Source organism: Fusarium falciforme, chromosome 2 (assembly GCF_026873545.1).
Source record: "Fusarium falciforme chromosome 2, complete sequence".
In the NCBI taxonomy this organism is placed as follows: Eukaryota; Fungi; Ascomycota; class Sordariomycetes; order Hypocreales; family Nectriaceae; genus Fusarium; species Fusarium falciforme.
Window position 1 is genome coordinate 3,705,092 of NC_070545.1, and position 15,180 is coordinate 3,720,271.

Sequence of the window (15,180 nt, forward strand, 5' to 3'; positions counted from 1 at the left end):
CAACTTTATTTCTCACGATAGTTAAATAATCATACTTTCCAAACTCACTCTCCCATATATTTGCCTACTGGGGTGGGTATTAGCATGCATTAATAATTTCAAACCACCTCAATCACATCAGCATTTCTATACCAGCAAAGCATGTCTAATCCAACATATATCAAAAAACTTTTTGTTGCACAAGGTTGAATATTCCAAGGTCGGTATAGTCAGTCCTTGCATGTTCACGGGATCAACATGGGCGTGTGGTTGGCTGGTCGTAATAAGCATGTCGAATGGTGGGGCAACACAAGACCAACTTGAACCTCTTCTCTTCCTCCCGCCACGTCTTCAACACTCGAATTCATCAACGGCACGACATCCCATGTCATCCAAGCTGAGAAACGCCAATCCCTGTGACGGATGCGCCCTTAGACGCGTCAAATGCGAGGATTCGAGGCCTTGCCGCGAGTGCCGGCTCAGAGGCATCGAGTGCACCGTCTTACGAGCCCGGAAGAAGCGTGGGCCGAAAGGAGGGCCGAGGACCGCGACGAAAGCTAGAGTCGAAGAGTTTCAGAGGAGTATTAAAGATTCCGAGGGTCATTCGGCAACCTGTTTCGAAGAAAACGCCGAGTCGAGCAGGTCACTGTCAGAGTCGCCCTCATTACAAAGCAATCCGCAGCCTCCCTATCGCCTACCCCTGGCCGACTACAAGCGCTTTCTCGGAGTTTTCAAACAGAATTCATACTCCATATGGCCTGTCGTTGATTGCGACAAGGTTCTCTCGGACATGACCCAAAACGACCAAGATCATGAATCTCATGCCTTGGCGGCTTCACTCTGCGCAGCCACAATAGCCCAGCTTCGACTCCCAGAGCACACAAACCAACGGAACACGCTGTCATCCCTGCAATTTGCGACTGACTGTCTGCAATCCAGGGAGCTGTATGACTACCGTGAAACCTTTTCCATAGCTTCCGTCTTAATACCCTTCTTTCTCCACGTTTACTACGCCAACGCCAACAAGCTGCGGACAGCTGGCCTTTTTTTGAGAGAAGCGATCACCTATGTTCAGTTACTGGAACTCGGACACCCTGAAAGATATTCGCACTTGTGCAAGAGAGAACGGGCACTCCGGCTCCGCGTTTATTGGCTTCTTTTGATTTCTGAAAGGTTTGTGACCTCGGTATCAGCCCAGACAATCAACAGTCAATTGATTTCTAATGATAGGACATACTCTGCTCAACACGGATTGCCATCTGTGCTTCGAGCTATTAATGTCATGCCTTATCTCGATAATGATATGGGCGATGAACACCTAATGCAATCCTTTATATCACTAGCACGGCTCTTTGCATATCTCGAAGGGAACCTCGCAGTGCCCTCATACAGTCAAGAGCCTCTCGAACGACAGAAACTTGTATCTTATCATGCTGACTTGTGCATGGACTCGCACGATCAGGCTGCTCACGAGGCCCAACGGGTCGACCTGTTCGTTACACGGCAATGGATACGACTCCTTTTGTGGGAGTATACAGCGCAGCATTTTATAATGTCTTGCTATCCCGATGATCAAGCTTTCTCGCTGTTTCTGCCAGTCAAGATTGGGCATGAAATGCTTTCGCTTTTTTCAATGGTGACCAGCGCTGCCATCAAAGCTCACGGATATGGCATGGTAAGTCAAGATTTCTCGCTGCAACAAACTTACTCATGTATTTTGCAGGAACTCAAAGTATTCCGACTAGCAGATGCAATGCTGGACATTTTTGCCTGTACACCGTGCTCTGTCCGCGGAAATGGCATGCTTGTTGGCTCTGGAGATGTTTTGGCCACTCTTGCACGCGTTCTGCTTGCAGTTGGCGGGAAGGAGTCCAGGTTTTTGCATAGAATGCATGAGAGGATGTCGCAGTTGGAAGTGAACGACAGACAGTGGCCATACGCTGTCATTTCGGAATCAAAAGACGAGAACGATGATGGTAGGGTTGTTGACGTATCTTGACCATGCTTAAGATGAACGACAAAAGGAACAGCGCGAGCAAATATCAAAAGAACTAGTCACAGTGTATGCAATGGGTAATCTTAGCGGGTTCGATTTGGACGGCGTAATGGGAAAATCAGGAGACAGCTCTGAGAGTTTATCAAGAGTCATAGAATAATAAATGCTTGATTATATTTCAACTAATTCAAACAGGGTACAGTCATTACGCGTAACATCTTATGCCAGCTCACACTCAATCAGGCTCTCAACACCATTGGCAACAGTCCAGATGTTGCAGATCTTGAGACCCGCGTTGCCGAGTAGGTTCTCCCAGTTCTCTTGGGTACGCTCCCTTGAGGCCAGCAGCGTCAGCATCATGACGTCGAGGGCTGTCGCCTCCCACTGGGCGCCCGTGTTAGGGATGACGTTTTCGTTGATTAGGAGCTTGCTGTAGCCGGGCTTCATAGCTCCCATGGCTCTCTTGAGGATCTTGGTGCACGTCTCGTCGGACCAGTCGTGGAGGACTGAGTGCATGTAGTATGCGCGGGCACCTAAAGTCAAAGTTAGAGGAGTTGAGGAGGCTGGGTTAGGGTTATGTACCTTTGATGGGCTGCTCGGTAAAGAAGTCGTACTTTGTCCTCTCGATCTTCTCGTCGAGCTTGGTGATCTGGTCGATGACGACGGGAAGATCCTGGAGGACAAGACGTCCAGGTGCGTCAGGGAACTTTCGACGGAACTCTCCGATGTCATGGCCGAAGGAACCGCCGATATCTACGAGAAGAGTAGCATCCTCGCTCTGGTCAAAACCGTTGAGAAGCTTCTCCTGAACAGGGAAGAAGTCGGCGTCCATCCATGAAGGTCGACCTTGTCGGTAGCCGCCCATGTGAAGGTGGAACATCTGGCCGTAAGGGGGGTTGGTGTGAAGGTGCTCGAAAAAGGTCTTTTCTGTGCTGTATCCATGTTGGAGGGGAGAGTTGCTGATGTCTGTGGGATCCTTCCATCCGTTGTTGTTGGCGTACTCGTGGAACTTGCCAAGAGCGTTGATGCATGCACCAGAACTACAGAACGTGAGTGACATGTGGTGTTGAGGTTGGAAGAGGATCTTACATGCAAGGGTATCCGGCGTTGATGAAGGGGAAGGCCATGGACTTGGTAAAATTGTTGAGCTCATATCGGTCTTGTCCAAGCTCGGTGAGGTATCCCATGGCGGAGACATGGCGTAGGAGACGGGCTACACGGTTAACATAGGTCTCTCCAACATGGATGGGGTACCTTACAGAGAAGAGCGGGTTCAATCCCCTTTGCTTCGGCAACTTCGGCGACGTTGAAGGGGCCGTTGATCTTGGCAAGGTACGGCCAGAGTCCCTTGTCGGTACCGGCAGTCAAGGCACAATGAAGTGAAGGCTAAGATGTGTTGTTAGACGACATGGACTTAGGACAAAGAAGGTATTATCACTCACCTCGGCCCAGCAGTGACGGAGCATGGTCTCTCTTGGGGTCTCAAGTGACTGCCAAAGGCTCTTGGCCTTGGCCATGAGCTTCAGTCTGGCATCTGAGTCTTCCTTGTCAAAGGTCTCACCCAAAGCGGTGATCTCCTTGATCAGATCAGGGACGGCATCAGCATTAGTAGCATTCAAGGCAATAGACACATCCTCTTCTGAAAACTTTTCAGAGTCTTCACTGGGGTCATGTGTAGTAACGGACTCGGCTCCGTCATGAACAGATGCGCTTCCAGAGCTGACACTCTGCTCCTCGTCGATGCTGATGACTTGGACACCGGCCTGACCGTCGGCTGTCTTGAACGCAATAACCTCTGGGAGGTTGCTTGTCTCGGGTTGAACGGTCTCGGGCATATTGAAAAAGACTTTGAAGAACAGATATAAAGTGAGGTGTGTAGGTTACTGCAAGAGAATGCAACTAAGAAGGTTAATTAATTGCTTTGGATGGAATAGAAGACTGCAGATAGAAATACTAAACCACTTCTGCAAGTCGCCCAGGCCACGTAAGGGTCAACCAGTCCGTTGGCTGTTGTGTCCATCTCCCTGTTCCTGCATGATGACTACCGCCATGGTTCTTGGTGCCCCCCTGAGATAGTGGCACAAAATCGCCGCATGTCGTTCGAAACCAGACACCGGATCATACTCCGCGACCGTCTAGGTAACAGTTTAGAGCGATCTTGGAGACGGACCTCGCGCCACTTGCTCGCAAAGAAGTGCATTCTCCTCCTTGCCAAGGATGAACCCCTAACGGTTTTGGTGCCGACGACAAGTTGCGCCGGGACTAGGTGATCCTCAGCCTCGCAACAAGCCTTCCTTTAGGGGCAGGTACACGTGTATATGGTCTTAGCTAGGCGTAAATGTTCCGGAAACTTGCTTGATGGCCTGGTCACTAGACGAGCGCTGGATGCGACCTGAATCAGCTTTGGGAGTCTCACGATGCTACATGGAAGCGCAAAGAGGATTAGCTTGGAACGACGACTTCCTGATTAGCAAACAGGATGCTTTTTAATGATCTGCGTGCTATGTTGGTAGCGTAAGCCCAGAGTCGAACGACCAGGGGTCCCGTCAGCATCCATACCCCTGACTCGCGGAGACCGGCACCGGAACCGCAGACTAATAGCCAACGGCATTTGGCCTTGGGGGAGGGTCGGTGCTTCGCATTAGATGTGGTAGCCTCGACTTTTTTATCAGGTGTTTGCAATTGGTGTCTGGAATGAAAGGGCGACGACCGTTCAAAAGCCGTTGGAAAACTATCCACAAAGCGCTTACTTTAGATGGAATTGGCTGGTCTAATAGACACGGGACAAATTAGTAAAACGTCGACTGTCACTAGCCTCCAGAGCCGCGGCGCTTTCCAACGCGGTTTGGAAACAGTCTGGTCCTATTTGGGACGGATAGCGTGAGGTGATCACACCGGCACTAGAGCAGTTGAGGCTCTCCCCCGGAAACAACTGGCGCAACATCATTCCTCTGTTGGTTCCAGCTCGAAGGACCCCTAGCTAGAGGACTTGGCCATTGCAACGCGAGCCGGGGTAGGGCTTCGGCACGCGCTTCCAGATGGTCTGTGAGCCGCAGGCTAACTAACGGTGCAGAACCGGGGGTGGGCGAACATCACGCTATTCGTGTCGATCAGGGCCGTTGGTCTGGCCAGGCCAGCTCATGTCTCGGCTCATGCAAGCCTCCTCTGGCAGCTAGAGAGAGGCGGGGAAGAAAAAGGATGTGCCGGCTGTCGCGGCTAAGGACCAGAAGCAAGTTGATCTTCAGTGGCTTGCATGTGGGGTGGGAATTTTGGAGTCTGGAGTTGACAGCTCTGATGCTTAAACATTCATCTTTTAACGGCAAGTTGATATATCTGCTTCTTCTACAATGTTTGTTTGAGATGCAGAATTCAGCACTAATCATGATGCTCTAGCTCGTTTCTTGCCACGATCTCATGTTCCATTGCCAATCGCTGCTGACATCCGACGTGCCGCAGGTAGCGAGAGCGGTATGTCCTCTGCCGCCCTAGTGCTCTTAGCTTAACGGCTCCCCTGAGTTCCGAGCGCTGCTTGTGCTTTGAAGCCATGCATGAGGAGGATGAGATACCTGGTTTATCCTTGTAAGATCCTCCAGTCGGCCGACTCGAGGCAGAAGGAATCTGCCGAGTCACAGTTTGTGATCCTCGACGGGCAACTACCGTTCCATTGTGCAAACTCCTGCCCGCCCGCGTCGATCTATGGCACAATGGCCACTTGTTAGTCCACCTGAATATGAAGGGGTTTTGACATGGGGAGAGGGAGCACGAGCTGAAGATCCTCGAAGCGCAAATGCTCGTGGCGTTCCAACATGCATAATTAGGCACAGGGTGCTCGCTTTGGGCGCTATCCACCGCCTATCCCCCCTCCCTCCCTCTCGATTTCTGCTGTTGGTCCTCCATTCTTTTTACTTTTGGTTTCTTCTTTGGGGCTTCTTTTTGTGTTTCTCCATTCTTCCTGCTTTGGACTTGTTTTTCTTGTTTCTGGCTGGCGAGAATGACGACCGAAGCTCCAACACATACCCAGGCCTACCTTGACTCCAACAAGGGTCCGGTCATCTTGGGCGTCATACTGACCGTGTCTGTTCTCAGCACGATATTTGTCGCTGGGAGGGTGTACACTCGCAAAAAGATCCTGGGCGCCTTGCATCTTGATGACTGGCTTACGATTGTGTCGGTGGTAAGCTTCACCTCTTTGTCACGTCTCTGAATGATACTGATTGAGAGTTGAAAATAGATATTCGTATGGACTCAGGTTGCCCTCTCTATAATAGCTGTCCGTCGGGGCAATGGCAGACACTTTGATACCCTCTCCCTGTCGCAGAAGCAAGATGCAATCCTCTTCACGATACTGGGATTCCCCTTTGGAGTCATGGCCTTTGGCATCCCCAAGCTAGCCGTCGTCGCCTTGCTGACGCGCATCATGAACCCCGGACGATTGCAGCAAGTCATCCTCTGGGGTCTCGCCGGGTGCTGCATGCTGAGCTTGGCCGTGTGCATCGTCATCCTGTTTGCGCAGTGCAGACCCGTCGAGTCCCAGTGGGACTTTTCCATCACCGAAAAGACATGCTGGAGTCCCTACATCTTGGTCGATTTCGCCATATTTGCTGGATGTGAGTCGGCGTCATTTGCTCGTCATCGTGGACTTGGCTGACTCGCGATAGCACTGTCTGCGACTACCGACCTGTACCTTGCCGTGTACCCCGCTGTTATTCTGTGGCGATTGCAGATGAACATCCGAAAGAAGATTGCTTTGTCTTTTGCTTTGGGAATTGGGTCCATGTATGTGCTGCCTTTCTCAATTGGCATCAGTTGCTCATGGTCGTCTAGTTCCACCATCGTTGCCATCTACAAGTGCACTCGACTTCCATCATTAGCAAGTCCCGACTTTTCTTGTTAGTCTTACAGTTGAGAGGGGTGAAGGTTCATAGGACTAACAAATATGTAGATGATACCTCGGACCTAGTCATCTGGACAATGTAAGCACAAAGACCTCACACAAACCTAACACCTCAAGAGATGTACTAACCCTGCCTCAGCATCGAAGCGAGTACCATCATCATCGCATGCTGCATCCCCGTCCTCCAACCCCTCGTCGATCTCCTCATGGGCCGCCGTACCTTCGACACCTCGTCGGGAGGATATAAACACTATAACTCGTCGGGATACCAAAACTACGGCTCCTCTCGAACGGGGCAGCACCGATCGGATATCGAGCTCAGTACGAGCCGACAAGGTCATACAGCGCCGAAAAGAGACATGTCCAATGTCAAGTATCTTGGCTCTGGAGCTGTAGAGCTCGACTCACAAGAGAGCATCCTCCAACATGACCGTACCAAGACACCAGACCAGACTTCTGTTCACACACCAGTATGAGTATTTCTGCGGGCAAAATAAAGGAGGATACATGGCGAGCAAATTGCTTGCACGCTGGAGTTGTTTGGAATATTGTTCAATATTGTAAAATACTTATACAGACCTTTTCATGATTATGTATTGAGGGTATCAAGGCGAAGGAGTCTCTGGATAGGCAGAAAGGTGTTTTAGAGCAAAGGCTTGATAGAGATAGGTGTGCTAAGCGATTTAGAAAAAGTGAAGAGACTGCACTTTTTAGGATCTATGCCATTGATTTCATTTCAACCCGTCTGGTTTCAAGTGCATGTTTGCAGATGTGCATCTGCTTGTGGTGATGGTGACTTGAGCAACCTCAATATGAAGGACTCGACTCCGCATGAAGCGGTTTGAAAGCTCCTCTCATGTTATTGGAAAATCTTCACGTTCCCATCAACAGACTAGTGCGGTTCCTGTTCGTTCTGTTTTCTCCCTATGTCAGAGTGACACTTACTTTCAAATATCTTTAGTTAGATCCTGGCACAGGCAATGTCAATCTCTCGGTTCGACCGGGTAGCCCTAGCTAGATCTTGTTGGCAACCGTCGTCGATTAGCACGAAGAAAGTTTGTTAATATTCTCTTTCAAGCCTCATATAGAGGATCTTGGTGGGTGACAAACATTCAATTTATCCAAGGTCTTATCACCCCGTCGCATACATCGTTACCAACGTGCTTGATCTACCTATTTTCGTCCCATCTTTCAGTTTGTGCGAACTACATGCTCAAATAATAAATCCAAGCTCAGGCACCTAATCGAGAATAATACATAGACGCTGCTTCCCGTGCTGGTGCATAAACCTTCCTCTACTTAACCTGTGCTGTTGGTTTGCGTTGTGGTACTTCGGTAACTCATCAAGCATGACACATCGATCAGTCTCACGCCACGGTGTTTGAAATTTTTGGGTCATGAGCCCGCTCGACGATTCTGCTAACAGGCTTGAACAAAATGTATCCGGCCCTCACGCGCTTGGATACCATATTGGCCTTCGTCTCTTCTGCAGACCGATGGGTACTTTCGCCAAGTCTGGGGCCCCAGGTTTGTCTCAAACTGGTCGACAACTGATTCAGGTGGCTCAACATGGCTGAAACTCGAGTAGCAACTGCCTACCTCAAGGGAGGAAGTGGCATGCCCAAATTTGAAGCCTGAAACCTTGTGTCGACCATTTGTGAGACTTTTGAAGCGGTGAGCACTTGAGGTCCAGGGATGGCTCTCCGCCATAAAGGCAGGAACGGGTGGGCCCCATCAACAAGGGGTCCTGCCAAGCTGTCAGAACCAGGCACAGACGACCTCGAGTAACACATGCTTGATCACATGACTGGTCACAACAAGACAAGTTTGAGGTCAGACATTGCCGTTTTTGTTTTCCCTTCTTTCCATCCTTTGACTTCACGGCAGATATTGATTTGGTACAACGGCATCCGACTGTTTGCTCCTCACGTCTATCCATACGATAAGAGGTCTATCACGACCTTTGAACGAACGTCCTGGTGGGACTTGAAGCTGGCTATCGGCCTTTGTCATCTTCTTTGTGCTATTCAGTCACAAACCAGCAGCCATGTTTCCATGGCGCGTAGCCTCAGCACGCTTGACGGCTAAGCCGATCTTGCGGAATCGGTTCAGGGCATTCTCCTCAAACAAGGCCTCACGCTTGGGCTCAAATATGAACATAACTGCAACATTCGCTGCCATGGCGGGTGCGGTTGCTGTGCCAGGACTGTGGTGGTGGATGGCCACCAACGACGACGCGCCCAGTCTCGCCGGTGCACCAACTGCAAATCTATTCACCGAGCCGGGCCCCTCCAAGGACGAAGTAACGCGGATTCTATCGCAGGAAGCATATTCCTTTCGAGTCAGAAACATTCCCGGAGTTGACAGATACGACGGCACGCAACTAAGTTCCAACTCGCCGTGCGAGGATAGGTTCGCCCATGGGAAATTTCCTTCGCCATGGAATGACGGCAGTCAGTGGATGGCTTTGGGCGTCTTCGATGGGCATGCTGGCTGGCAGACTGCAGACTTGCTGGAAAAGCAACTCATACCCCATGTGCAGCAAACCTTGAGCCAACTCAAACCAGCTTCGACAGGCGAGCCCATACCTGATGAGGATGTCCAGCGCGCTATCGCAGCAGCATTTGTGAACCTCGACAACTTGATTATCAAGACAGCCTTGGATACGGCAGAGAGCACGGAGCCACTGCAAGACAAGATCAAGAAACAGGCCGTTGCTTATGCCGGCTCATGCGCTCTGCTATCATTATACGATCCCTCCACCAACAACCTCTATACGGCATGCACGGGTGATTCGAGAGCTGTTCTGGGACGGAGAGGAGCAGACGGCAAGTGGGAGGCGATACCCTTGTCAGTGGATCAAACTGGCGACAACAAGGAAGAAGTTGCTCGACTTGCCAAGGAGCACCCTGGGGAGGAAAACATTGTAAAAGATGGACGGGTTCTGGGCATGATGGTTTCACGCGCGTTCGGTGATGGCCGGTGGAAGTGGCCCTTGGAGTTTCAGCAGGACGCAGTCAAGAGATTCTACGGCATTCCACCTCTGACACCCAAGCATGATTTCAAAACTCCGCCATATCTGACAGCCGAGCCGGTTGTGACGACTACAAAGATCGACCCGAACAAGTCTTCCTTTCTAATCATGGCAACTGACGGCCTGTGGTACACGCTCAAGAATCAGCAAGCCGTCGACATCGTGGGGAAGTGGGTGGATTCGAGAACAGCTGGGGACACGAAAAATGAACCGGAACCAACGTACGCACCATTCGAGTTTGGTCACTTTTGGAAGGGAGTGACTTATAGGTTTGCTGGGGAGAGATTGACAACTGAGGACAACAACGCTGCTGTGAGTTTACTGCGCAACTCGCTCGGTGGAAACCATCATGAGTTGGTCGCAGGCCGATTGGCTTTTGCCGCTCCGTTTGCTAGACGGCTACGAGATGACACGACTGTGCAGGTTGCCTTTTTCAACTGCAAGGCTTGATGAAGGAACTTGGTTTCGGGCTGGCAAGGCAGGGGTGGATTTTATTCGGTTGGAGGCGTGTGATTGGGCGCAAGGTCGAGAAAGAGCAACAAATTGTAACCTGGTGGTTTTCAGCATCGTTCATGTGACCAAAGAGAGCTGTCGTTGATGTATATTAATATAACAAGTGTGAATATGTTTCAAAGTCCTTCAATAGAATGATAATCAGGGCTCAACCAACACCAGTTGGCTGGCATCTACCCCTCACAGTGAGACTTGTTCACCCTGATACCACCACTGCAAGGTGACCAGTCGACGTGCACATTGGCACCTTGGCACCTTGGCACCTCTTCTCTCTTCTCTCTTCTCCCCTCAGTTTTCGCCTCAACTGTGACTCGTCACCTTCTCCCCGCGTTTTCTCGTCTGAAATTTTCGCCTAGTTGCTTAGCACGCAGCAGGCTCAGCTTACGGCCTGACCACCATCAGCTTCGGTATTGCCAATTACAGTTATGAGAGCCTTGGAGGGCTGTAAGATAGACGTGGGGGGTTTGCTCTGAGAGAGCAAAAGACTTGTAATTGCCTGATGCCAAGACAACAGAGTTTGCTTCTCGTACTGCACAGTACGCGCTCTTGTGACATGTTACAGGCAACATCCTAGACTTGAGTTGAATGCTGCCAACAGGTCACGACGTGTATAAATCCAACCAATTCCTTCCAAAATCTGACCCTTTCGGCTGCTTCTGGCAACCAATAACCACTCACTCTCGCTGAAACACCTCAAGGAGGAATCTAAAGAGGGACGACTCCATACACTCGTTCTACTAGTAGGTTTCTACCAAGCTCTGACACCCAATCGATGGCTAGCACAACACATTGACTGACGAGACTTTCGGTGAAGGCTACCATGAATAGCTCTACTCCCCCAGGAAAGCCACAGCCTCCGGCGCCGCCAAACACTCCAGACTCGACCCAAGGTCGCTGATTGTTTGGGACGCAGGGCTCCATTGGAATGATGGACCCAAACAGCCTTGTGGTTTCCCCATGGTGGCAATCTCAGGGATTTTAGGAGGAGTGGTATATAAGCCACTTAGGACTTTGTACTGTTATTGCAACTTCAAAACCTAATAATGAGTTTTTAATACAGTTTTTAACCCGACAGCACTACAAGCGATGTCCGTTTCATTTCACACGTTGGCAAACATAGTCAGATATACATTAAACCTTGACATCAATAAAACCGCGCCTATGACATGATACGGACCAACGAGGCCGAAACTTGGGCTGGAGACAAGCCAACATCTCGAAGCTAAGGCTGAAGGAGTTCGGGGCGGAGATTTCTCGGCGATGAAATAGGCTGTTCCCCTCACGACTCGCAACTGTTGCAAGAATGACGCTGGCAGCGGGTAGTAATACCTGTTACGGTCAAAGTTAACGATTGATTTATTGAAGGGATTTCACGTATTTAAGGCCTAGCTCGTCGCTTCCTTGCTGCTTATGGTGGAGAAGGACGGTACCGGGATAGACATTCACATTAGAAGATAGATTCTCGCCCTCGATCCTTGGTGTTTGAATCTCTTATCACTGAAGATTATCGTTGCATCGCCCATATTAAACATGTCGGCCAATCCCGAGACGCATTTTGTGAAGCCAACTACTCATTGCCCCAACAATGTGTTCCCTGTGCTGGTCTATCGAGGGGTGCTCCCTGAGCCACACGACGAAGCCAGCACTACAAAGTTGCTCGAGAGCCATGGCTGGACGAAAAAGGCGAGATTGCTTGCAGCAGCAGGGTGGTGGGCAAGACTGACAGTACCAGGGCACATGGGGAACTATTACAGCGAAGCACTTCCATCCCAACACCCACGAGTGCTACGGCATGTGTTTTGATTCACAGAAGATACACACTATGGGCCACTGACACAGAATAGGGGTCTTCCAAGGCGAATCTGAGTTGATCTTTGGCGCAGGCGTTGGGGACGACGCGAGCACCGGTGTCAAATGTCACGTCAAGGCGGGAGACGTGGTGGTGGTTCCAGCAGGGGTGGCGCACGCTTCAGTGGACAAGGAAGACAGGACCAAGGACAAGAGCGAAAAGTATCGCTATATTGGCGTGTACCCAGATGGGTCGCCGAAATGGCGCAACGAGTATGGAAAGGCGCCGTTGGAGGGGAGGGAGCTTCTTGATGAGATTGGTGGGGTGCCTTTTCCTAGCCAGGACCCTGTTACTGGGCCTGAAGGGGCTCTGTTAAAGATTTGGACCGCGGTGAGAGAGGCTGGTTCTGTGGCTTGAGGTTAGAGACATTAGAGGAAATGAATGATAATGTGTATGTGTGTTGATCGCTGCCATTTCCCGCCATCTCGCATCCCCTTCTCCGAAACATGTGCTGAAAGAGGGGAAATTCCCCGTTATCTGCGGGCACCAATGGCCAAGATACACATTGGGTAGTGCATATCTTGGTGTCGGATATTTGGAGTCGTATGGGGGCAGGTGATTCTCCGCGTTCAACAGCTCGGCCTGGATGGTATCAAGAGGCTGAGCAGATGATATTGGAATGGAATGAAGCCGCGATAGATATGAGATTGTGACAGACAAAGCCGAGGTCAATTCGAGGCTGTGAACGAATGGGACGCGCAATGTAATTGAGGGCATTGATTAATTTGTGTTTATCGCCCGGAGATTTACATAGTTTTCCGCGTCCCACTTGGTGATAGTTTCCCGGCGGAGGCACGGAGTTTTGAACATAGTTTTCCGTCGTGAGATTAGCGATTGGCCCGACCTCGCATTGGCGTTCCTCCCCTGTTCGAAACACGATCAAGCCCAACGATGGAAAACGCGGGGAAATGACAGTAGATGCTCGGTCCAGGCTTTGTCTCGTGGCGGAAGAGAGATGAGCGGCTTCGTCCCGCCTTGGTCATCTGACACTTTTCTCGGCCTTGGGAATCTTGAGCAACTGCGGAGTATGTCGGCTATCGTATCCCCTCTCCCCACAGTCCGTGATCCGCCCTGCCTCGATATCTGTGGAGTTTTCGTTTGGTGTGGATGGATGAGGACGAGGTACTTGGCCGACAAGTCTGTCATTGTGAGCGTACCGGTGGATGAGGCTAACACCAAAGCCACCAGCAACGACCTATCAAAAGATACTAAAAAGAAACTCGAGGAATGGATACCTGCGTCTCCATGTACCCATTTTTTGCCATCCCGCGTGTCATGTCGCTCTCCCGATTTCGCAAATGCGTTGCACTCAGTTGGCTGATTTCTGTGAAGCATTTATTGGGAGCCCGCCTCTGTGTTGCAGCTCCCAACTAGACACTCTGCAACTCACCAGCAACACTTCACTAGTAATTGTCTTCACTAGGAATTGACTTACTCAGGACAAAACAAAACATCACATTACGAAACACTACATCGATCATCATGTTTGGCTTCTTTGGAGTCAAGTCTGCCCCTCAAAAAGACTCGTCCTCTCACGACGAGCCAAGGGCCTTGCCTGCATCATGGTACCGCTCCGCCGCCATGTACGAGCTTGAACGCCGAGCCATCTTTTCCCGGAAATGGATCCTCCTCACACACAAGCTGCGATTCAAGAAGGCCGGTGACTACGTCTCCTTCACAGAAGCCGGCTTCTCCTTCTTCCTGGTCATGGATCGCGACGGCCAGATCAATGCCTTTCACAATGTCTGCCGCCACCGCGCTTTTCCTATCGTCACCCAAGGCTGCGGGAATGCTGCCATTCTGTCCTGCAAGTACCACGGCTGGTCCTACGGCTTCAAGGGCAACTTGGCAAAGGCTCCGCGCTTCGAGACGGTGCCTGACTTTGACAAGACCAAGCACAACCTCCTCCCTGTGAACCTGCGCATCGACGCCAAGGGCTTCATCTGGATAAACCTAGAGGCCGGAAAGCCGAGCATCGCCTGGGAGGAGGACTTTGATGGCGTCGACACACAGGAACGTCTGGCTCCGTATGATCTGATGAACGACTACCACTACGATCACACGTGGACTATGGAGGGCGACTATAACTGGAAGACTCTGGCGGACAACTACAATGAGTGCTACCACTGCCCTACGGGTCATCCTGGAGTCAATGCCGTCTCGAACTTGGCTGCGTACCGTGTCGAGACCAAGGGTGGACATATCCAGCATTTCAATCAGAACAAGGACGAGACCGACACGACGATGCAAGTTGCGAGCAGCTTCCTCTTCCCCAATGCCTGCTTCACCGTGACGTGAGTTGCCCCTATTTACCTCGGTCGAATGTTGTACTGACTGATTCAACAGACCCGACTTCTTCTACATGATGCGCTGCATCCCCATGTCTGCGGGAAAGACGCTCATGGAGTACGACGTCTTCCGCCACAACAACACCGACGACGAGAATTTCAAGAGGATCAACGAGTTCTTTAAGCAAGTTCTCCAGGAAGACAAGGATCTCTGCAACGGCACGCAAAAGAACCTCGAGGGTGGAATCTTTATCAACGGCCAGCTGCACCCCGAGAAGGAAAAGGTATGCTCTCCTATGGCATCAGCAAACTTGTACAGGCTAACACATTTCAGGGGCCCATCTTCTTCCAGGAGACTATTCGCCAGGTGGTCATGGAGCACCGTGCTCGAGAAGAGGAGGCAGGTCACGATATCTGGCCTGCGTCTCCGCAGCCGACGGCTGCGATGAAGACGAGCAAGTTTGAGGAGGAGGAAGCTTTCTGTGCCAAGTTGGATATGGGGGCTTGTGACGGTGCGTCGGAGCAGTTGTCTTGGTAGAGTGGCAAGTTGTAAAAGCAGATTATGTAGCGCATACCAAAATTGATCAGCTTGGAATACTACCACGTACCATTCTTTGTGACAGATCT

The 15,180-nt window shown here is 50.8% G+C and overlaps 5 protein-coding genes across 5 annotated transcripts; 4 read left to right on the forward strand and 1 right to left on the reverse strand.

The window, feature by feature from the left end:
- Positions 1 to 2,194: 2,194 nt before the first annotated feature.
- Positions 2,195 to 3,810, reverse strand: NCS54_00308200 (Methyltransf-2 domain-containing protein; the record flags this gene model as incomplete). The annotated part of the gene is made up of 5 exons (XM_053148668.1): positions 2,195 to 2,508; positions 2,558 to 3,015; positions 3,065 to 3,188; positions 3,235 to 3,361; positions 3,418 to 3,810. 5 exons carry the CDS (start codon positions 3,808 to 3,810, stop codon positions 2,195 to 2,197), a joined length of 1,416 nt encoding a protein of 471 aa, XP_053004643.1.
- Positions 3,811 to 5,966: 2,156 nt separating this feature from the next.
- NCS54_00308300 (Hypothetical protein) lies at positions 5,967 to 7,345 on the forward strand (the record flags this gene model as incomplete). The annotated part of the gene is made up of 6 exons (XM_053148669.1): positions 5,967 to 6,149; positions 6,207 to 6,582; positions 6,634 to 6,751; positions 6,800 to 6,864; positions 6,918 to 6,948; positions 7,009 to 7,345. The coding sequence occupies 6 exons, from the start codon at positions 5,967 to 5,969 to the stop codon at positions 7,343 to 7,345; spliced, it is 1,110 nt and encodes a 369-aa protein (XP_053004644.1).
- A 1,571-nt stretch (positions 7,346 to 8,916) lies between these two features.
- On the forward strand, positions 8,917 to 10,353 carry NCS54_00308400 (PPM-type phosphatase domain-containing protein; the record flags this gene model as incomplete). Its single annotated transcript, XM_053148670.1, has 1 exon — positions 8,917 to 10,353. One exon carries the CDS (start codon positions 8,917 to 8,919, stop codon positions 10,351 to 10,353), a length of 1,437 nt encoding a protein of 478 aa, XP_053004645.1.
- A 1,593-nt stretch (positions 10,354 to 11,946) lies between these two features.
- NCS54_00308500 (Cupin type-1 domain-containing protein) lies at positions 11,947 to 12,622 on the forward strand (the record flags this gene model as incomplete). The annotated part of the gene is made up of 3 exons (XM_053148671.1): positions 11,947 to 12,099; positions 12,149 to 12,206; positions 12,261 to 12,622. The coding sequence occupies 3 exons, from the start codon at positions 11,947 to 11,949 to the stop codon at positions 12,620 to 12,622; spliced, it is 573 nt and encodes a 190-aa protein (XP_053004646.1).
- Positions 12,623 to 13,747: 1,125 nt separating this feature from the next.
- NCS54_00308600 (oxygenase subunit alpha) lies at positions 13,748 to 15,091 on the forward strand (the record flags this gene model as incomplete). Its single annotated transcript, XM_053148672.1, has 3 exons — positions 13,748 to 14,559; positions 14,612 to 14,837; positions 14,888 to 15,091. 3 exons carry the CDS (start codon positions 13,748 to 13,750, stop codon positions 15,089 to 15,091), a joined length of 1,242 nt encoding a protein of 413 aa, XP_053004647.1.
- Positions 15,092 to 15,180: the final 89 nt, after the last annotated feature.